The 23,105-nt window shown below is 36.3% G+C and overlaps 2 protein-coding genes and 1 non-coding gene across 4 annotated transcripts in view; 1 reads left to right on the plus strand and 2 right to left on the minus strand.

The window, feature by feature from the left end:
• Positions 1-841, plus strand: part of LOC136828738 (serine/threonine-protein phosphatase 2A regulatory subunit B'' subunit gamma-like) — a 24,840-nt gene extending 23,999 nt beyond the window's left edge. The window contains exon 3 of the mRNA XM_067086926.1: positions 1-841. This exon is cut by the window's left edge and continues 212 nt beyond it. The gene's annotated coding sequence lies outside the window, so the exon portion shown is untranslated.
• A 56-nt stretch (positions 842-897) lies between these two features.
• Positions 898-23,105, minus strand: part of alien (COP9 signalosome complex subunit 2 alien) — a 75,581-nt gene continuing 53,373 nt past the window's right edge. The window contains exons 9-10 of one of the 2 annotated variants that reach the window (XM_067086923.1): positions 10,161-10,302; positions 898-1,669 (exon numbers count right to left, since the gene is read on the minus strand). In XM_067086923.1, coding sequence (XP_066943024.1) covers positions 1,525-1,669; positions 10,161-10,302 — 287 coding nt within the window. In that variant the 3' untranslated portion in view covers positions 898-1,524. The remainder of the gene's footprint in view (positions 1,670-10,160; positions 10,303-23,105) is intronic. The other variant, XM_067086925.1, reaches the window with a different exon arrangement.
• LOC136829087 (U4atac minor spliceosomal RNA) lies at positions 10,437-10,549 on the minus strand. The gene has a single exon (XR_010850288.1). It is a non-coding gene; the product is annotated as a U4atac minor spliceosomal RNA (small nuclear RNA).

Below are 23,105 nucleotides of genomic sequence, written 5' to 3' on the forward strand. Positions count from 1 at the left end.
GTTATTAGCTATTCCTGGTCCAAGTCAGGATAGTGTTACTGTATTTGACATTGAAAGAGATTCAAAAGTGTGTATACTTACCATTGATGACTCTCAAAAAAGGGGAAATGTAATGCAGATAAAATGGACCTGTATATTTGAAAAAGTAGTCCTTATTATCATGTATGAAAGTGGTCACATCTCTCTCTGGGATTACAAAACCTCTTGTGTTATTAGTGAAGCTCAGTGCAGTGAGACCCCAATATGTTTGTCAGTAAACACCATATCTAAAATCATACTGGTTGGTTCTGCAGTTGAGAAATTGTTCACCTTTTCTATAAGTACTGATTGGCAAATAATTGCAGATAAAGAAGTTTGCATTACAAACCCAGGAACAGCATGTTGTGTAGCACGCCCTGATGGAAAAATATTTGTTTCTGGAGGGTGGGACTTTCGTGTTCGTGTGTATTCAAGTAAGAAAATGAAACCTCTTGCTGTTTTGTCGTACCACAAGAAAACAGTAGAGTGCCTTGCCTATGCGTCTGGTTATGTTAAGGAATTTGATAGCCAGTTTCTGCTTGCTGCAGGTTCTTCAGATATGAGCGTATCATTATGGAAGTTGTTTGAGTGACGGTAAAATGTGGTTGCCTATTCAAAATACTGTAGCTGAATAATCAAATAAAGTTGCTACACAGAACTAAGAAATTATCAAGGAAGGCATTTCAAAAACCAGAAAATTACATTATTAAACAATTTTAATTAACTCATATTTTTAACTTACACCATCTTTTGGTCATACTGATATAATAGTCATAGTTTACATTATAATAGTCATAGTTTACATTATATTTTTTTGTTTTGATGTGTGCTGTTTTATCCTTGCAAACTGTTTTGAGTGGCATAAATTAAAACTATTCATAAATGTTACTATCTTTATTGGTTTTAGCAACAAATTGTGGCATCACAACTGAAGCCAAAATTTAATCAGCATTTTTTATGAACAAACTTTGTAATGTAAAAAATGTGTTCATATGTGGAATTTATTACCGATTCCTTTAAGCAGCAGCCCTTACATAAGATACCAAAAAGTATTTCACCAATTTCTTTTGCAGATTTTAACTTACCCCACCTCCCAATCAGTAGCTAAAAAGTATTGGTTTCAAAATTTACACTGAATCTTTATGAATAAAGTTATTTCTGACGTAATTCCTGGTCAGCTGGGTAGTCTGTTTGTCATGTGTAGGCTCTGCAATCAAATAACTGCTCATTTAACCAGGATCTATATTTCCCAAGCAAAGAAGGCTTTCGGCAAAAAATGTATCAAGCTAACAAAATTCAAACTTTCAAAAAGATTATCCTATGTTTATAACAACTTCAAGAACTGTGGCTGATAAAAGGAGGGAAAAAATGTAATTTACACAAAGCAACATACACCAAACAGTGTTCTCTCAAGATCTGAAAAAGGAGAAACAAAGTAATCTTGCAACTTCCCATACACTTCAAAGTTAGTAGAGTGACTGTTCATATTTCACTGGGTCAGGACAATTAATTCATCTTTGTCACAATAACAGACTGTAGATATTGAAGCTGGTTCGTCCATCTGTCAAGAGCAGTGTAACGTGCTGCTCCTTCAGCACCCCTTGTTAGCTCCAGAACCTGATTCACCTGATCTATCCGTCCATCAATAGTACTGTAAGAGAAATCATATTAAATTCCAATTTACAGAAATAATGATCTTTATGAACATTTGCAACAAATACCAGGTAAGTGCACCTGCATTGTACAAAACTTGTATTTTACACATGCACAAAATGCAGGACTGAAAAGGTGCCTTCTCAGAATGGACTGTTTACTGAAAAATGTGTACTGAACTGTCTTCTCTAGCAAGTAACCTTCACTACAGAACATACCTGCTCACATTTGCAGATTTTTTTATTAAGTGCCTAAGAAGCAGACCTATATTTTAGTTCTGCCAAATGACAGCCATAAAATCATCATTTAATATGTGTGTGTGTGTGTGTGTGTGTGTGTGTGTGTGTGTGTGTGTGTGTGTGTGTGTGTGTGTGTGTGTGTGTGTGTGTGTGTGTGTGTGTGTGTGTGTGTGTGTGTGTGTGTGTGTGTGTGTGTGTGTGTGTGTGTGTGTGTGAATTTACAAAGACCACTATATTATAGCCTGCAGTTGAATATTTTCTAAATATCTTGCAGCTAGCAGCAGTTCCACGTACAGTACTTCCTATCATAAACTAGCCTGTACATTCAATTCAAGAGCTTTATCTAAAATTTTACTGCATATAAAAAGGTCACATGGCAAAAAATAATCATAACAACATAGCTGATAAGTATACAAACTGTTGAGGTACTACTTCACTATTTGTTCCCTTGGGAATACAAACTATTGCCATTTTTATAGAATTATCTTTCAGTGTGAGCTTGAAACTAGCAAAACTTGGTACCAAGTTGGAAAGGGGGGTGACTGGGAAAGTATCCTTCATTCACTGACCATCACACCCACCTTTCATTCAGCCACTGTAAAGAACGAACATGCTACCCTTTACTGTCCTGCCTGCTGGTTGAGAACCAGGACTTTATATGAGTATTCTGCCATTGCCATTCTTTTTTGTTTAATTGCATTTATTGTGGCTTACTGTATTTTATTCTTATAGAACAAAATCTTACAACATTGTTACCAAGACAAGACTGCCTTTGTCCGTGGAATGTAACAGCTCCCAATGAAGAGTTCATCGACAGCTATGTTTTTCTCTGACTTGCTAATAATCCCAATTTTTTTAGTTGTACATATGGCTCACTCACTATGAAAGCTCCTGTGGAAGTTTGCCTTCTGTTGTGGCCTTCCTAATTTAACCTGGTGGAGGAAGAAGGCCTTCACGATCTGAGATACAGTAGTTACCGGTGGTCTTGGCTTTAATGACTGCTGCACTGGAAAAGGGGTTTCCAGTTGCAATAGTCCTTCTTGGAGAGATTCCTCCAATGGGTGTGACTTAGTCTTTGGTTCCTGACTTGACCCAGGCCCGCTCTCATTGACTGCATAACGGGCATCAAGAAAGGGGAAGTCTAGTACTTGTGTAATAAGTCTTGACAGGCTTCTACTGCACTCTCTTCCCCTTGGAGGAGGACAAGGGCACCCAGTCACCAGCGGTGATTGGCTTTCCCCAGGTAGGGTCAGCACTATGGTGCCAGGCTGTTTAGACTCAAGATCTGTTCCCTTCTTGTCTCTTAGCAAGCTCTCAATGAGTCAAGGCTGTTTGACTTGTTCACTTGGTGCATGACTCTTTCCCTCATCTTGGTCACACAGAAGGGTTTGCGGGACCTGCTTAGTGAGGGGTTGCTTGGCCCATTTGCTATTCACTTACCTGGTCTGCAGATCAGGTTTACAGCTGGTGACAGGGTATATTGCTCTCTCTCAGGCCATGCTGCTAGTTGTGGATGAGTTCCACTGCTGTCAGTGGGGTATCTTGCTCTCTTGGCCCATCCATTATTGGACGGTTGTGGTAGACAGGTGAGCTGAGCAACTTGTCTCACGGCGACTCCTTGGGTTCGCACAGAGATTGTGCGTTCCGCTTGGCAAGGGATTTGTGCGACCCGTTAGCTAGTTGTGTACCCAGTCTACAGATCGGTTTTGCTGCTAGTATTGGAGTATGTTGCTCTCTTGGTCTGTCCACAGTTGGAAGATTGAGGTGGACAGGTGAGCAGAGTGAATCTTCTCACCACAACTCTTTGGGGGTCACACAGAGATGTTTGTACAACCTATTTGGCGTAGGGTTTGCATGGCTTATTCGCTAATTATGCACCCAGTCTACAGATCAGTTTTGTGCTGGCGTTGGGGAAGGTTCTTTCCAGCCTTTTCAGGAGGTGTTAGGTGGACCTGCATTGTTTACATGCTCGAGACATTCATTGAAGTGTGTGTGGTCAGAGCAATCCTTCCCCTGGGAGAATTCTTAGAACCCTTTCGCCTCTCATGGGTGCGGCAGGTAGGGGAGTTAGAAAAGTAGTGCCACGGCTTGTTCCTCTCCTACTTTTTTGGTTTTCATACAGTGTCTTGAGGCAAAGGGGGGTTCTAACAGTGACTCAGTTGCAACTTACCTTTCCTCTGACAAGAGACTCGTCTGATTTGGTATGGGTTTGGCAATGCCCTAGGGAGCACAGTTCTGGCAGTCTCCTCTTGTGGTTGACGGAGGAGCAGCATCGACCTCCAAGGATCGGATGGGACCAGGCTGTTAACATTTTCCCCATTTTCTTGCACACCACACTGGAGCTGCAATTATTCCGCTCCTAGTAAACAATATCCTGTGGAAGCAGCTACGGCTTCGTTCCAGCCCTTGATCTCTCTTTCAGTGTTAACCGTTGGGTATATTCCTGAGGTGCTTCCTAGGTGTGTTGCCATAGAGACCAATGTTCGGCCTCTCTCCCCTTTCGAGTTTGTATTACAAACCCGTTTTTTACTAGTCTTTTTGATGAGCAAGGCTTGAGTACTTGCCATAGTGAGGGGACTACTTACTTTCATGAAAACTGAGGGATGAGTACTGTCAAGTACCCATTCTTCATAACTCTCGGAAATACTCGACTTTACCTGAGGTGGATTCGTCTACCAGTTTACAATTCTGTTTCAGACTGGTAATGGATGTTTCCCAGGGATATGTACTTTATACCTTTAGTTTGGGATCAGTTTTGTCTCAGATGTGTGCCTTTTGGGCACACTATGCCTCGTCTGCATTGCATCATTCTTGCTGAGTTTGCAGCTTGTTTAACATTGTAGGTTTTCGGAATGGTTGAAAATCTCTCAGTGGTAGATGAGTTGGTACAACATGGTCAGGACTTAACTTTCAAGTAAAGATGAGTGATGTACCATGCTTTACTTGGTTCCTGCTCTCCTGGATAACGAAGAAGTTTTGAGTAGATGAGTTCCAATACCTGAAGAGTATAGACTAGGATTACAGAAATTTTGTTTTGGTTTAATTTTCAATTTTGGAGCAGAGATGGAATTATCTTCCATCACCTGTAGAGAGAACAGAATATTGAATTTAAGCCAAAGGCCAAATGTTGCGACCTATGAGGCCATTCAGCCCCGAAAGGGTAACTGACAGCAAGAAGGTCTGAAAGTTAAAATGGGAGGAAAACCTCCCAGTTGCACTAGGAAACAATTTTTGGAGAGGTGGAAAGTTGGAAGGAAGAAAGAAAATATATATGCAGGTACAGTATACGAAATGAGAGAGGTTGCAGCTAGGGGCTGAAGGGACACTGCAAAGACCCTTAAGTGAGGTGCACTGATGGCACTACCTCTCCTACAGGGTCCATCACCTGTAGAACACCCAATTGCATTTGTTGCTCTATTTCACTACCTTCTTTGAGAAGTGATAAAGTATTTCTCACTCCTTTTTCGCTTGGTGCTGGCAGTTCCTTGTTGGCCTCTGGCTGAGTGTGGCCCAGCCTTCTTTCCCTGTCAGCCTCTTAATCACCTTTGCTGTTGAGCAGTACACTTCCAACAACTTCTGCTGGAATTCTTCAGTGGCTCTGGAGAGCGTGAGTTTTCTTGCACGGTAGCAAGGAATTTATTAGTATATCCAAGTTTTTTGTCATATGTGCATTAAGGGGAGGAGTGTCTTCTATAATTAGTATCACAGAAGGGAGGAACCTCTGCTAGGAGCAGCAGATTGCAGACTTTAAAGGCTAGGGTTGCCTTCACAGTCTTTTTCTATTTGGGTTGGGCCTCTCCTCTTCAGTGGAGCTGTATATATTTCAAGCACTGAACAGTCTCCGTCTCTTGGGAACTTCTTTCTCAAGTGACTTATGTTCTTAGTGCTTCAAGCATTACATAAAATCTTTCAAAACTATTCCACTGTAAGACAGTCTTTACACTGAAGATCATTCTTTCCTGACCTCGGCACATATTTGTGGAGGAATCTGTCAGCTTACTGTACCACATTCGTTTTTGGTAGGGCAAGGAACATTCTAATTCTTTTGTTCCTCTACATGAATGGTAGCTTAAGTCTCACTATTTCTGATGAAAGACTGAGTTTCCTCAATTCTTCCTTCTGAATCTAAATTAGAGGTCCGATGAGATATTGCTTTGCTGGGCTGTGGTTTTCAGTACTGTTTGAAGTTATCCATTCCTGGGGCTGGAGTGTTTCCTTCTTTCATAAATACCTTTAGTGCTGGAAGGAGTTGGTTAGGAACTCGTTCTTTTGACTTTAGATGGGTTCTTTGGACCTTCACAGCCTCTGAGGAGGAAGTTCGTCCCCTTCCCATGGAAGGGATCTCAAGTCAGGAGCATTAGTCTATCCGTCACTGTTCGGTTGAACTTTTTGGATTCCCAGGTAATGAAGGTTATCGGAATCCTTGCTTCTCATTCTACCTGAGGGATGTTGCTCATAAGTCCCGAACACTTTTTATTCACCTGAGCTCTGTTTTGGACAAGGTCAGTACCTGGTCTGCAGTACCTAAGCCTGGTGTAAGTTGGAAGGTGGAAGTGGAATGACTGGATTCCATTCCATCTTTATTCCCTCTTTTGAGAGTAGCATTTGAGTTGAAGTACATACTGGAGTTGGTCAGGGTACAGGTGACTGTACTTTGTGCATCCTCTCCCTTCTCCTCTCTCTATAACAAAGAGGAGAGAGGGAATTGGTATACAGTAGTTTAGTCCAGCACCCAATTCTAGGTTTTGCCTCAACAAAATTGCTTTTCAACATGAAGTCTCATGCAGGAGACATCATGGTCTTCTGAATGGTTCCTTACTTAGGTAACCCCTTCTCACCCTAGAAGTGATACTCAGGCCCACTACTACTCTGGCCAACTATTTTGCCAGAGCAGTAAGGGTTCATGAGTCGTGACCTCCCTCGCTTGCAAGACAATCATTTCCCCTCTCTCTACAGCATTAGCCTATGTTCTATTTATTTGCTGGAAAGGAAGAGACTATACATGTCCTTGAGATCACCATCTTAGAGTCAGATGAAGAGCACAGGGACCCCTACTCTATGTACACTCTCCCAAGCAGTGGATCGTACTGGATGAGAATATAAGTCCTTTAAAAACCAAATAGGACAACCAGGGGTGAAGGAAACAGATGAGAAAGAAGGGGTAAAGAAAGCCATGTTGTGATCCCTCACCACAATCCACTCCTAACCTCTTGTCATCCTCCTAGGATGAACATGACAATCTAAGAGTATACATTGGCCAAACAGGAAGGTTACCAATTGTACCTCTTGGAAGTCTTGCTGAAGATCTGTAATAAACACTTGTCAGTAAAACAATAAGTGGCCCCTCATGCTTTAGGCCCAGAAAGGGATCCAAGACTGTGGCCTGTCCTACAGGAAGACTTGAAAAATAAACCCAAAGAGAAGCCTTCCAAAGTCCCAACTTTGCTCTACTGTATTTGCTTGCACGCCCAAGCTTCTAGCTTGGTCACGCAATATACCAACAGCTCCTTCAAGCTCTCTGAATTCCCATATTATCATTCAAAGGCTAGTTACTGAAGCCATTATTTGTTTAGTCTTCACATCAGTAATAACAGATTTAAAGTTTTCAGAAGCAAGTGAATCCACTGAGCTTTCTGTATTTTGCCTAAAGTTCAAGGAGCTGAAATGTACTTGTTCTTCATTGCATGGTCCTGTTCAGTCAGCAGGAGGGTTAGTTCCTGTGAGGTGTGCTTGTTCTCCATCGCATGTTCCTATTAAGCTGGTAGGAAGATAAGTTTCTATGTGAAAGCAGCCCTTACACTAAACTCTGTTGCGAACTTTCATCGCTTAAATTTCTGGCACATTCATGAAATCTTTCGTTCATTTTTATACTTTTTCTCTTAAATGTGAATACTTGACTAGGCCTTTCTCAGGTGAAACACCAAGCTTGAGGGTTAAGTAGTTCTTGACCACTGGAAGCAAACCATTTTATACTTCAACAAGCAATAGAAGATTATCTCTTATGCACCCTTTCCCATCTAGTGTTATTGACAAACAGATTACTTATGTGATAAAGTATATTTTATTTTTATCACAGTTTACTTATGTGATAAAGTATTTTGTTGTCATCAACGTGTTTTCTATGCATTTCTTGCAACCGTACCATAACCAAGATGACTGTCCTCTCTGGTGCATAAAACTAGCTGAATGAGTGGCTGATATTACAGCCCCTATTATTTTCTGCCCTACGCTGGGTCTGCAGCCATTATTGCAGACTGTCCCTAAAGCTAATGGTTAATCTCAGATAGCATTTGCCCAGTTAGTTTTAAGCACTCATTTTTGCATACTTAAGATATAAAATATGTGGTACAACTAGGATCATTCCTGAATTTTACACCCTGCTCAATTATTCATTTGATGGCATTTAAATCTAATGCCATCACATCATCACCCACATAAATAAATCTCAGTTATCTTTTCCTTGGCTCTTTTAATCACGCAAATCCTGTTAATTGAGTTGCAGCTGTTCATCACCAAAGTATTTAGGTTTCAAAAGGTAGTCACATGGGCACATTTTCTGAAGTCTATTGGGATCTTGCCTTCCAATTTCTGCAAATGAGACAGTATTGGTGGCAAAAGTGAAAAGGCGCATGTTTGTCATCTTGTAGCCAATGATAGGAAACTATGTTTACAGGAGATAAGAGTGGAGAAAGGTTGTCCAGTACCTTCCCCAAACTAACAGGAATATATATGAGTTAATGACCACAATGGAAATTGGGTGAACTTTAAAAATAATAGTATATTCATTAATTTATGAAATTTTGGCTCTCAAGCCAAGCACTGGGGCACTTTGGCCATTCAGCACTTTAGACAATGAAAAGAGGGAGTTGACGAGGTTGACCAAATGATAAAATTAAAGTCCTAAAGAGATCCAGAAAATAGAGATTTTTACCATGGTCTAGATTTAGAACTGGGAGAAAACCCCACTGTTGCACTAAAGAGGTTGGCCACCAAAACTAAAGGAAGCAAGCAAGAATAGAAATAAATTAAAAGGCTAAAAAGTGAGTGCAGAAAGGGGCTGAAGGGACCACTGCAAACACCTTTCACCTATTAATAATGCCTACAGTACACCTGGTAAGGTGCAATGAGGAAACTAACCCCTAGAGAGAATAGCAGTATATAATGTTTACAAGGAATGACCCTGCCTTTGAATATGCTTAACTAATTCACAATTTTCCAAATAGGCTGGACCCATGGCAAATAAGCTACTGTGCTCTAGTCATATCTACAGGAACTAGCAACTACCCTTAAACTATCATTTAAAGTTAAAAAAAAAAAAAAAAAATTATGATATTTACAAAAGGAAATTTCAACAAGTCTACCCTTGAAGGAAGAGTTACGCCCTTTTATGATACTACTAATTTTCCTCATGACAGAATGAGTTAAGAGGCCTCTGGTAAGAGAAAACAAGCTTCATGTGTATGTAAACAGTGATGTCCAAAGTTACACTCATAACATCTATGCTGATGTGACAATGGTTGCTATAATGCAAAATATTGCAGATCAACACTACAAAACTTTCACATCAATACTGATTAATTCTTTAATAAATATGTATTTAGATGATTAAGCTGCATATTGTGATATTAGGAATCTTCAATTACTGCCTGTCCACAGAGAATACCATACAAAGACAAGGTATAATCTAGGTGGCAGGCTAACCTTGGTACTTTACTAGAAACAATTCAGAGTGAAATAAGGATGGCTTACAATTTCTGTTTACCAATAAGTTTAAAATGCAAGATTCCTTAAATTTAATAATAAAAAAATATTATTCTGTAATACTGTATTATAAATGAGAAAACTAGTATTCTTGTGTAACAAAGCCAAAGAACTTGAAAGGAAAAGACATGGGAATGCTGATCATGATCTGTGACCTTTGAATATAATGAATAAAAATAATTAAATAACCTTTGTGAAATGAATTAATTCCTTCCACCATGACCTATCATTAAATACTTTGCTAAAGACACTAATCAAACCTCATATATTTTATATGTAAAGTGCAGTCATTAATTTTATATATAAAGTACACACATTAGTTATCTGAAGTGAACTCTGGTACAGTTTAATGGTTAGTGCAATACAAAACAATAGATCAATTTCAACTGCAAAACAATTTCAAGGGTAAATTTTTATTTCACATTAATTTATATTCAGGTGCGACCAATTATTTAAAAATTTAAAGAAAAAAAATATAACTTTACTTACTTATCTAAAATACACTGTACCAAGAGTGCCTCCACATCTGTTGCATCTATGTTCAGCTCATTTGAAATGAATGGAATATGAATTCTTGTGTACGGCTTAATCAGTTTTATAAGGACTTGAGTGCGGATGTTTCTTAACAAATCTGAAAACAAAAAGTAATGAATGAAATGAATAGTCTTCAAAACCCCACTTGCAGATATCAGTATTTGATGAATAACAATTTCATTTTGACAACTGTTCTCAATTCACGAACTTGTGTCCCTTGTAAAGTAAAGAGACTACAAAAATTGCATCTTAAATTATTAAGATGCCTATAATTTATCTGGGTGCAGCACGACAAAGGCTCACATAAGTTCATTGCCTTTGTGTATCCCCAAGATAAGGACTTAACACGAGAAACTTCGTCGTCTCAAACATGTCCATATTTTGTAAAATACCAGTGTTCTACTTTCTATTATACTATGCAATTGCATGCTAAAATCAAAATAAACATTAATAATTTATCAGTCAAAATGAACTTCATAAAATTATGCAATAAATCTACGAATAAGTATAAAAATTCTCCGTAGCGATGATAAGAAATTATAAAAAAACATGTTTAATATTCAACCTTTACTTTACTTGTGTTACGATGCTACGGAAAACGGACATTATAGAGAACGATCACCCGCGTTCTTGCATTACAGAAAACGGCCCCTCCCACTTCTCAGGGGTAACACTAATTCTCTTCCCTGTGTTCACTATACATACTGGAAAACGTATTACAATTATTACATCGGAACAACTTAAACACCGACTACACATTTAATATCACTTATTAACCACAAGCTTTCAAAGGAAAATATTTCTTACAGAGTTTTGTGAGTAGTTTGTTTTTTACATACGGACTGTACAGTAATTGCTGACAAATTGACAAAATGTTTTACCATCCACTGCTTGTAAATGTAAAGAACTGAATCAAGTAAAAAAAAATTAAAATATAATCAAGGTAACATTAGAGTTTCTTGTCATCGTAAATTAATTCAAAGTAATTTTCAAATTCTGTACAAATTATATATATATATATATATATATATATATATATATTGCATTACAGATTTCGAAAAATTAGTTTCTTAACCTTGTAAAACCCAAGTCCTAAATAATTTTCGAATTATATATATACATATATATATATATATATATATATATATATATATATATATATATATATATATATATATATATATATATATATATATATATATATATATAATATTCTACAGAATTCGAAAAATTATTTTGAACTTTGGTTTTACGACGACGACCTTGGTTGTTTTGATTTTTTATTCGACTCGGTTCTTTACATTTACCAACAATGCATGGAAAACATTTTATATATTAATTTGTCAAATACATACTACTTGTAGTTGATCACTCGAAGTATTGCAAAAAGAAGTTGCAAATGAACCGCTTATCAGTAATTATTAACCACTTCCCTAGTCCGTATGTAAAAAAACAAACTACTCACAAAACTCCGAAAGAAATATTGTCCTTTGAAAGCTTATGGTTATTAATTGATATTAAATACGTAGTCGGTGTTTAAGTTATCCCGGTTTAGTAGTAACAATTATAGGTCCAGAATTATATATATATATATATATATATATATATATATATATTATATATATATAAATATATATATATATATATATATATATATATATATATATATATATATATATATATAATTGTAATAGCCACAATGCCCTCTTAACTTCTCGAATTCTATATATATTATATATATATATATATATATATATATATATATATATATATATATATATATATATATATATATATATATATATATATAACCAGGCTTGCATACATCGTGTGTGGCTTACATGTTTTGGTGCCCTTAATTATTTTGATTAATGATTTTATAATTTTTTTATCATCAATTTACATGCGTAAAATCTAAATTAATTTTTCATTTAGCTATCTTTTCTACACAGTTTAGACTTACTTTGTTTGACCTTCTAATTTTCCCTGATCTATACCTTCTCAACATGTATGAAATCAGTAAATCTCACATCGGGAACGAACCTCGGTTTCCCCGAGTGACAAGCCAAGACAGGAGACCGTGGTTCATCTCCGATGGGAGTCAGAAATTTACTTCTGTGAACAACGTGCTCATGTATTCATTATTTCCATATACTGTACAAATATATATATATATATATATATATATATATATATATATATATATATATATATATATATATATATATAATGTGTGTGTGTGTGTGTTGGGCAGGTACACACAGGAACTTGACATTTTGATAGTTTACTCCAACGTTTCGCAATACGTTACTGCATCCTTTAAAATGTAGAACTGGCATTGAATACAAAGATTTTTCTGTAGTTGGATAGGTCAATAACCCAAAAGCCTTATTTATTTTCGAGACGTTGAAAATAAAAACAAAACTTGTTCCTACTTTAAATAGCCTACTGTCCTCAGCTGTTCAACTTTTTTTTTATCCTGACTCCGTTGCTGTTCTTAACGCTTCTTGTTGTTTACTTTTCATTTTCTGGTTTTAGTTTGCTCTGGCAGGTTAGCCCCTCTCTTCCTTTAATTATTTACTTATTTTTTAATGGAAACCCTGTGAATTATTGTGCAATTTTATTGTAGGTTTTTTTTTAAATGCAAGTTATTGTTTTAATTTAACTTGTGTGTTTTAGGTATAATTTCCTGTTTTGTTGACTTAGAGATAACTAATAATTTTAAATTTAGAATTATTATTATTAAAGTAGTTTAACCAGACTACTAAGCTGACTTTCAGCTCTCATAGGGCTGGCCTCTACTTAGTGTGACTGCATATATATATATATATATATATATATATATATATATATATATATATATATATATATATATATATATATATATATATATATATATATATATATATATATATATATATATATATATATTGGTAAGCAGTTTCCTCTAAAATGGAGATGGATCTAAACATCAGTGACCATTCATTACACTTATCCTTTAAACTGCTGAAACAAAGGTGAAACCTCTTTGCACAGTACTTCCACAACCTGAAGATGCTCTAAAGTCCTTAATACTTCACCAACACACACACAATTATCTTGTGCAATATCCACCCAGACTATCTAGCCAGCAACTCAGGTCTCCCTTTAATACTTCCTCCAAAATAATTCTGAATTTAGACTCTTCACAAACTTGCTGTTCTACATTCTCTCTATACGACTGGACACCTAGAAGCATTCTGATCCATCTTGTCCCCTTAGTTGCACTTTTGTCTCATTTTTGTCTTAATTTATTTCTTAAATTACCAATCCTTCTTACTCCACTATACTATGCAAAAACAAATGATCTTAACAGCATTAAAGTTTTCCCTCTCTTTTGCATTCAACAGCCACAATGCCCTTCCACAGGGGAGAACTGACTCAACAATCCTTCAAAGGTATATACATTTGCTTCCATACACACCCAGCTTTTACAACAAGCCTTTTGCAAAGACATTACTACCCTCCTTGTTTCACCTATTCTATGTCAACTTTTCTTTCACCAAACTTGATCCATAACATTTACTTTCAAAATAGTTATAAATTTCAACTTTTCATACTAACAATACACTTTTTTCTTTTCTATGCTTTGTAGCTTCCCTTTACTATCACCGTTTAACACTGCATCACATGCCAACGGTTACCATGCAAGGAGATCCACACAAATTGTGACCTCTTACCTTATATCCCAATTTTACTTGTACACCTCTTCTCCTATCCCAGACTTCTTTCGCAACTTGTAAAGACCACACACTTGTCTCAGGGTCATTTTTACAAACATTTACTTCAACACTTTGGAGCATTCTTTCCTTTCCTAATAAAACTCTTAAACTCTTCTCAAGAAATTACCTCCTGTACCCTACTTCCCTACTATATCAGTATCACATCTTTATTAATTGATCAATTTTTTTTTCTGAGTCCATCTATGCCACAGTTTTTCCTCTTTTATGTTCCCTACTTTTTTCATAAAGCTTTAACCACACACTTGATTCAAACATCAACCGCTGTCTTAGACATCCCTACCCCCTGTACTTTAACAGGTTTTCTCTTACTTTCTCACTCAATTTCGTACCATATTCATTCCCTGGTATACCTAGTAAAGTTATCTTTTATAAATCTCAGTTAACTTTATTATTTAACCTGTACACAATAGAAAAATTATGCACCTTATCCTCCCTTTAAGAATTTTTCCCTCATCCAGACCATGATTTACAAACCCCTATTACCATCACATCTTCCAAACATCTCCCTTCGAATACCATCGACTTCTAGCACAATTCTGTAGTTGCCCTTCAAATCCCAAAGATCCTTTCCATATGCATTTTAGAATGTAATTCAACCTTTCCACTACTGATTCAAGAACCATTAAAAATACAGTCACATCTTGGTTATTGGATGTCTCCCTTAATGGACATTTTGGTTAAAGGACAACTGTCCTAGGAAAAATATACCTTCTTAACGGACTTTTGCTGAGTTTAAGGACAGACAAAGAAGACTGGCTAAAACATGTATGGGATTAATTGCATCACGTGTGTGAAGTTTCCAGCTGAAACAGAGCGGAAGAACTCAGTTTACCCATAGCTGTCGTTCAATGTACAACTCCACTGTCTGGTGTTTAATTGCGTTTGTTTTATTTTTGGTGATTCTAGTGCAAAGAAGTCATCATGGAGCCTTGGAAGGTTAGAGATGACAGAAAACCAGAGAGAAAAGTAGATAAACAAACAACAGAGGATGTCACTCGTTCACTGATAAAAGTAATGTGTGCAAAATAGGGGGAAATGAAATGTTTCCTTGAAAAATATCACCCTGACAGAACTGAAGCAAAACATATTATAAGCCTACTGAATAACAATGCTAAACCTGGCTTTGGAACATTGTACAATGAAGTCAAAAACCAACATCACTGGACAGGTCTCTAATAAGATAGAAAGATATTTAGTCCCAAGAAAGAAGTAGAAAGAACAAGAAAAACAACCTTAGATGCACAGATGCCTGATTTTTTTTTTATAGAAGGGGACCCTTCTTGACCTTCCTCACCCCCTACCACATATGCCATCAACTCTCCCTATTACAGGAAAAGTGAGAGCAAATCTGCACTCACTTTATCTATTTTCTTTCTTTGCATAATTTCTGTAAACTAGGCTTATTATATTTAAGTTAAAATGCTTTTGTTTGCCGTATTTTTGGAGGTCTAGAATGGATTAATCCAATTCTGATTATTCATATTAAGAAATTTTCATTTGGTTAAGGATAGATCATTCACAGTAGCCTTCTGGAACACATTAAGTCTGTCAACAGAGGTATGACTGTACTCAATCCCCTGACACAGCATTTTCTACAAACAGACCTCATCATTAAAATCTTATTTTTTTAAAACAAATATACATGCCCATTAAAGTTATGACACTTGGATCACTAGGGCAATGTGTAATCTTTGTGGATGGAGTGATTTGCGAAGTCAAGGAAAGGACATTAGATGTACGCACAAAGTAGTGAAATAAATACTGGGGTAAACTGATATGAACAGTGATATGTAAACATACAGTATATGCTTGTTCCAGCATGCTTGTGTGACTGGTTGTAGAGAACGCCTTCATAACATGTGCTAACAACACAACGGCAGGGAACACCAGAAACAGCTTTAAAGACAGCATATCTAGAAAAATCTTACACTCCACAGTAAGAAAAACGCAAGAGGATGAACGGAAAACGGACACTTGGAAGATGAAGCGGGCAGAGAAAGGCCAAGGTCACAAGGGGGTGGGGGTCACACAGGAGCAGCTAGGCAATTATAGGATTAAAAGTACCCAGCACACAGATATAAATACAGCTGGACTACACGTCTGGTCATTGTACGGATACTTGATAATGTGGACTGTTTGTCCAAGATAGCTTATAACTTTTTCTGGATAAATACTCCATTAGATATCCTCCAGTTTGAATGAGGTCCTTTTAGTAATAAATATTATAAGGTGTTATAATATGTAAAACCATTCTACAAATATAATGTGTCTCTATGAAAATTTTGATGTTTTGCTTGTGATGGTGGGATTTTAACATCTCTTTTCTTACAGATAAATTGTGTATCATGTAATCTTAAAATGTTTTGATATATTTTTTACATTTGTTTACTACGAGTATTGAGTGAGCTCGAATTCGTAACGTGCTGTGTTGTAGAGAGAGAGTGATTATTTTTGATTCTTATCGCTTAGTACATCCTGTGTTGACATAAGTGTTTGGACGAAGTTGTGTTTGGAGAAAGGCAGAGGCCCTCGTCTTATCTGTGATGAGTTTAACAGCTATTGGCGAATTGCCTGTTACATATCTGTTCTGTGTGCCTATTCTGAATTTATTATCTTGGCCTATGTCTATTAAGTTTTCATAATCTGCGAAAGAGAGAATGAGTAAGTGAGGGAGATGAAGTTGACATACTGACAGCGAGCCAGAATGGGTCCAAAATACCTCTTTTATTTGCTCAGCTGGTTTGAGACAGTAGATGATGTCAATCATTGATAAGAGCTCTGGCATATTTCCTTCTGGGCCTTAGAATTCCCTGTATGTATACCATACATGTATACCTGTATGTATAATGTATGTACACTTTATGTATCATGTATTCTGGGAGGGCTTGAAGATAAAAGTGCAGTACTGAACCAGAGTCAGGCAGTCAGCCACAAGGGTTACTGGCAATAGGTCCTATCCCTCTCTCTCTCTCTCAATCATACCATTCATGTATAAGGATTACTGGCTGTTCTCTTATTTGTACAAGTTTTGTTAAACTCACCCAAGAAGTGCATTCATTTTGTAAGAGTGATCTGAGGTATTATTTTGTGCAAGCATTGTGGAAAGTGTGTAATGGTGCAATATTTACAAAAGGTAAAGTGATGTTTACTGGTTTTTGTTATGTTAAGAGTTACCGTGATCTTCTAGGTGAAAGAGAATTATTGTTTTGATAAGAGGTGAATATCTCTTATAGTGAGTTCTAATGTGTCTTGCTGCTAATTATATATCATTGTGTGTGTCATTGTGACTTGGCAGTGTTGTCATTGAGAAAGTCTTCGAAAGATGTGAGTTTAACCTTTTTTAGAAGTGAAGGCAATCTTTTGAAAGATTGATATAATCTTTAAACATATATTTGTCTTAGTGAAATGGCTGTTGGTATATTTCCATTTTTGCATATTTTGTTCTTATGTGCCTGTGTCATCATATTACTCTAATTTTATAAATACTGTTTTACAAAGTTTTGTGCTGGTGATTACTTAGCATTTTGTTAGAGCATATTTATTATTGAGACTTCAGAGAATATTTATATGGATTTCAGTCAGTGATATTTTGGTGAACATTTGTGTCGAGTTTAATTAATCAGGTACATGTTTAAACCTTGAGTGATAGTTAATGGTTTGAATCTTACTTAACCAAATTGCTTTTGTAATAAATTAAAGTTTTGTGAATTAAACTTGATTAAGAAATACTTAAATTTTACACTGTTGTCGGATAACAGTAGATCTTTTTGATATTGTGAATTCCGCATATAACTTTTGAACTTAGAACTTTTTGGTATTATTACTTGTGTAATAACCAGGTGCTTGATCACCTAGTGACAATATATATATATATATATATATATATATATATATATATATATATATATATATATATATATATATATATATATATATATATATATATATATATATATAAAGATGTTGCACGGACCCATCAAAAGGAATCAACAGAACTGTGACCCAACAAAGAGACCAGGATCAGTGCAAACAAAATGATAAAATGATGACAAGAATGGACAAGCATAAAAACTGTCACTTAAAATATTGCATGTATAATTATAGATTTTTGTGACATGTCCAGCAGCTACACACGTGTTCTCCCAGTCTTATCAAATGCATTACCATGTAATAGAAATACCATTTTTGCCACTGCAAGTTCAACTGTTACAGTTCGACGAACTTTTAACAACTTCCTCGAGGCATTATCACAGATGTACTCATTGGGAATGTACTGGACTTTGACTTATTTTGACCTATTTTGAGTTACAGTGTAAAAACATCAATTAGTTCAAATATGATAGACTGCAATATGATAGATTCTTTGGGAACTTTAATATTTCATTTTATTTCATCTCGTATTGCTTGCAATCTAGTTTTGTTTGATTTTGTCAAATAAATTATTTTAGGTATTAGATTTTGTCAAATAAATTATTTTGGGTAAAGCTTGTTTTGCTGTAGACCTGAGAGAGAGAGAGAGAGAGAGAGAGAGAAAGAACACAGGATGAGTAAGTACAGGTATGCACTACAAGTAGTCTTTTAATGCAGTCACTATCAATGATACCATAGATGGGACATCTCGACTTTGTAGTAACAGGTAAGCAATGAAATTTCCTCTCAACTGGGCAACAGATATTTGGTGGCAGCTGACTAGGGACCTCTGAAAACCTCTGAAGGGACTGGTGACGTGGAAACTGGGTCACGTAGGATGTAATAGGGCGTGTTCCAATAGTATTTGAGGAGTTAGGGTGGTAGTATTGTTTGCCAACTTAGGTGTTTTTCCATCTGCTTGGGGAGAGATGCTGCAATGCACAATCAGTTACTAATGGTCTTGTGTGATAAGTGGGTGTGTTTATGGGTCATAAGATGTGCGCAGAGTGTGTTTTTTTTGCAGACTGGGAATCGTTTCTAGGTACTTTTGCAGCGCAGGTTATTGAAGACAGAGAAGGATATTGTTATGTAAGTGTTCTCTTTTGTGTTGGTTGTAGTAAGGAATTAGAGGAGAACAACCCGGTTCAATGGCAATAGAGTGCTTTTTTTCTTTATTGCGTGTGCATGTGAGTCAGATATTTTTTTTCTTCATTTTCTCCTTTGGGGAGTTATATGAAGTTGAGATCAGGTCGAGTTCTTGGAACTTGGAGGGTTCTCCGTTCCGATAATATAGCGGAGGCTAACGAAGATAAGGATAAAGTGACAATGTTGCACAAATTTACATCTGTAAACGCAGGTGTTCAGCCCTTTGCGGGGGCTGGTTGATGGCGTTCTTTCAGTTCCCCTCGAAATTTTTACAGAAGGGGTGTCGAATCCCTTCTATGAAAATTTCGAGGGGAACTATTGTAGATGACTCCGGCAACATTGTCCGATAACCCCTTAGATAAAGGGGTTATCGGACAATGTTGCCGGAGTCATCACTTTTTGAAGTGTAGGACCTGGGACGATCTTGAGGATTTTTTGAGAGTGTCATATGGATCCGCTGGAGCTGGCAATGCAGTTTGAGATCTCAGATCTCTTTTCAAGGTCCGTAAAGGCCATGTTTAGATGCTATGAGGGATTTTTCGAAGAAAGTCGCCCCTAATGTGACATGTTTAGCAGTCGCTTGCAAGTAGCAAGCCCCCACTTAGAGTTCATTCTATTGTTGCCGTTCTTCTCAATTCCCCAGTCATGTGTAACCCTTCACATTTCTCTGTGTTTCCCTTGCCTTCCCAACTACCGGCACTGCCATCAAGGGTCATTTTCTTGACGTGACCCACACCTGCATATCCGCCTACCAACACCTGCATCCCTGCCTACAAATCCCCAGACTCTCCCATCTCATTGTCACCCCATTGATACCTCTTTTCTTGAGCCTTTACCTGGCCGCCGTACAATGATATTTCTAGGTACCTGGCTGGATTAGTGACATGCCCTATGGGGAGGACAATGGAATATCTATTAAGATGAGGCCGTCAGAAGTGTCTCGATGTAACCATCGCCAGCGCTGCCTGTGGTATAAATACTGGCCTCGACAACCCCTTCTTTGCTAGTCCCTCTCCAGAATTCACACCGTTAGTATACCTATGCTAGTTCCCCTTCAGGTGTCTCCCTGCTTATAGACACTCCACTCACCTGTCTAAAGAAGACATGCCGTTAGTATACCCCATGCTAACCACCTCTACAACACCACCCTACTGGCACTCCACATACCCACTCTTACCTGCTAGTAACCCCTACGCTTCCACTAGTCTACTACCCTGACTTCACGCCACCAGACTTCTTCGGCTAGCTGTCCCCTACCGACATTACCCCTGCTAAGATGTCCCCCTGTCCTGAAGTCATGAAGACTATGCCTGAAATCTTACCTGAACCAGTGCCTATGCCACTGCCTACTGCTGCACATCAATGCCCTGTTGGCCTGCCAGTGCCCTTACCTTCATCTATCCTTCCTCTGTTGGGGAACCTTGAATAACAACGCTTCCGCTGATGCCCTACTACAGGAACCTGGCTCTACGAACCTCATGTCTTGTCCACGGACTAAGGTAATGTGATTGGAAGTTGTTTGTCGGCCCCTTACCTATAGCCTACCTATGCCTATATACCTGTTCTCTTAATAACTCCTGCAACCTTATACCTATCCATCTCTCTCAGAGATACCTGTGATTTTGATTGTGGTGGAATTGTGATTAATAGTGACATATTTCAGCTTCACTCGCATACTTGTGTTTAAAGTGCAATTACTTTATTACATAAGATAAGAGTTGTGATATTTTGCCTACAAGAATTCATTATCATTTTTACTTGAATCCCTTCATGTGTTTCAACTTTCCTGGTCTTGCAGATTTGTGATTTCGAGTTCCTGTTGTGTGACCATCTCCTGCATACACAGGTGCCATACTGGTTAAGATATCCATATCCAGTTTATTAACAGTGTAATGTTTTCACTTATCGTACTCTCTACTGTGCATTCTTTGGATCCTTCCTCTGAAAACTAATAGCCTACGAACGGCCCAGTGTTAAGATATGCAGTTGTGGCACTTTGCTTGATTACCTTGTGATTACTTTGTGTAATATAATTCTTGACAGTGCCATGGAGCTCTTTTGATAGCTCCTGTACATACAGTATTTGATCTTCTGATTTTAGTGAATTATACTATTTGTTGGACATCCTAAGTTTACCTCCATCCCTTTACAGTTTTGGCAAATACTAAGTATCATTCACTTTTCTGTTCATAGGAACACCACTACCCTTAGTCTGGTGTAGTTATCAGAAATTCTTAATTAGAGCTACCTTATCATTCACATGGCAGCATGAATGTGACTATATATATATATATATATATATATATATATATATATATATATATATATATATATATATATATATATATATATATATATATATATATATATATATATATATATATATATATATATATATATATATATATATATATATATATATATATATATATATATATATATATATATATATATATATATATATATATATATATATATATATATATATATATATATATATATATATATATATATATATATGTATATATATCATGTACACATACAAATATATATAGTGTATACACACATATATACATACATACATACATATATATATATATATATATATATATATATATATATATATATATATATATATATATATATATATATATATATATATATATATATATATATATATATATATATATATATATATTCTTATGCTGTGGTTTTCATAATGCAGCAATCTCCCCTCAGTTGTGGTGTGTATTGTTGTATACTGTATAGGTTTATGCTCAGATGCGCATATGCCATAATAGAGTTAGTGTAAAGTTAAGTGATTAAACCCTGTATGGTTTATAAGGACGATGTGTGGCTGTGGCGTGGAGAGAGAGACAGAGAGTGGTTGTTCTGTATAGAAAGACGACCTGTTTAGTTAATATACAGACTGGTGAAGTAACGCATTCCTAACACAATCTCATATGACGCAATTAGCGTACAAGACACTGTTGGGTGGAAAATTCTATCACGTATATAGACGTTCATACAGGGGAGTCCATTCTGAGACCAATAGCCGTGTCGAAGAGAGATGCAGTTCTCTCTCTCTCTCTCTCTCTCTCAGGACTTTGTATGTCCTGTTGTAACATAATTGATAATTTTGGTTGACAAGGGTCACTTGTTACTTTTAACTGTTTAATTCCTTAGTAAATGTGTATGAGTCATCTGAACAGTGTATTTTATAAAGTGTCATAACGGTGCCTCGTAAACACGCAGAATTTGGTACCAAGGTATTGTAACATAATTACTGGTTTTTAGTGCACTAAAAATAATATTTACAGTGGTTCTATGCAAATCTAAATTTTCTCTTTTGAATACTTTTTCATGTTGTATGTTTTATGCTTTATCTTTTGAAGATTTTACATATATATGTGGTGTGTTTGCTATTGCCTTGATGTTTTGCTTTGCATTTTTTTATATTTAATTTTTTGACAGAGTATATATTTCTGTCTCTTTTGTATCCACATTTTTATATGATTGATTCAATTGCCTTATTTTGTTTAACACATGGGAATTAATTTACTTATATTTCCTTTCAATCAAATTTTGTTAATTTAAATTTTACTTGAATAATTTTTTGATTAATTAATAAATTAATTTGATTTAATTTTGACTGATTAATTCAGATTTAATCCAATTTTGTTTTGTTTTCAAGTAACAGTAAATTTCCCTGAGACTGTTAATGTCATGTATAATCTTTGAATTCAGAAATAAATTTTTATATATAAAATTGTTATATCAGAGTTTCATTTATTGACCCACCAGTAATTTTGCTTTGAATTAGATATAGAGTGATAAGCGAGATGTTTTCCTTCAAGTAATTGAAGTGAGCTCGAACCAGGGAAATAAAAATACTTAGACTTTTATAATGTTATTGGAGTGATGCCCTTTGATTTTACCTCAGACCTGTTTTAATGAACTTATTCTGCTTTCTTTCATGATTGATAAGTTTTATAAGGGATCATTGTTGCCTTTAGAGAAATCAGTCGTTTTGTATATGTGATGAGGGTTCAGGTGTCTGGCT

This window comes from Macrobrachium rosenbergii, chromosome 43 (assembly GCF_040412425.1).
Source record: "Macrobrachium rosenbergii isolate ZJJX-2024 chromosome 43, ASM4041242v1, whole genome shotgun sequence".
Lineage (NCBI taxonomy): Eukaryota > Metazoa > Arthropoda > Malacostraca > Decapoda > Palaemonidae > Macrobrachium > Macrobrachium rosenbergii.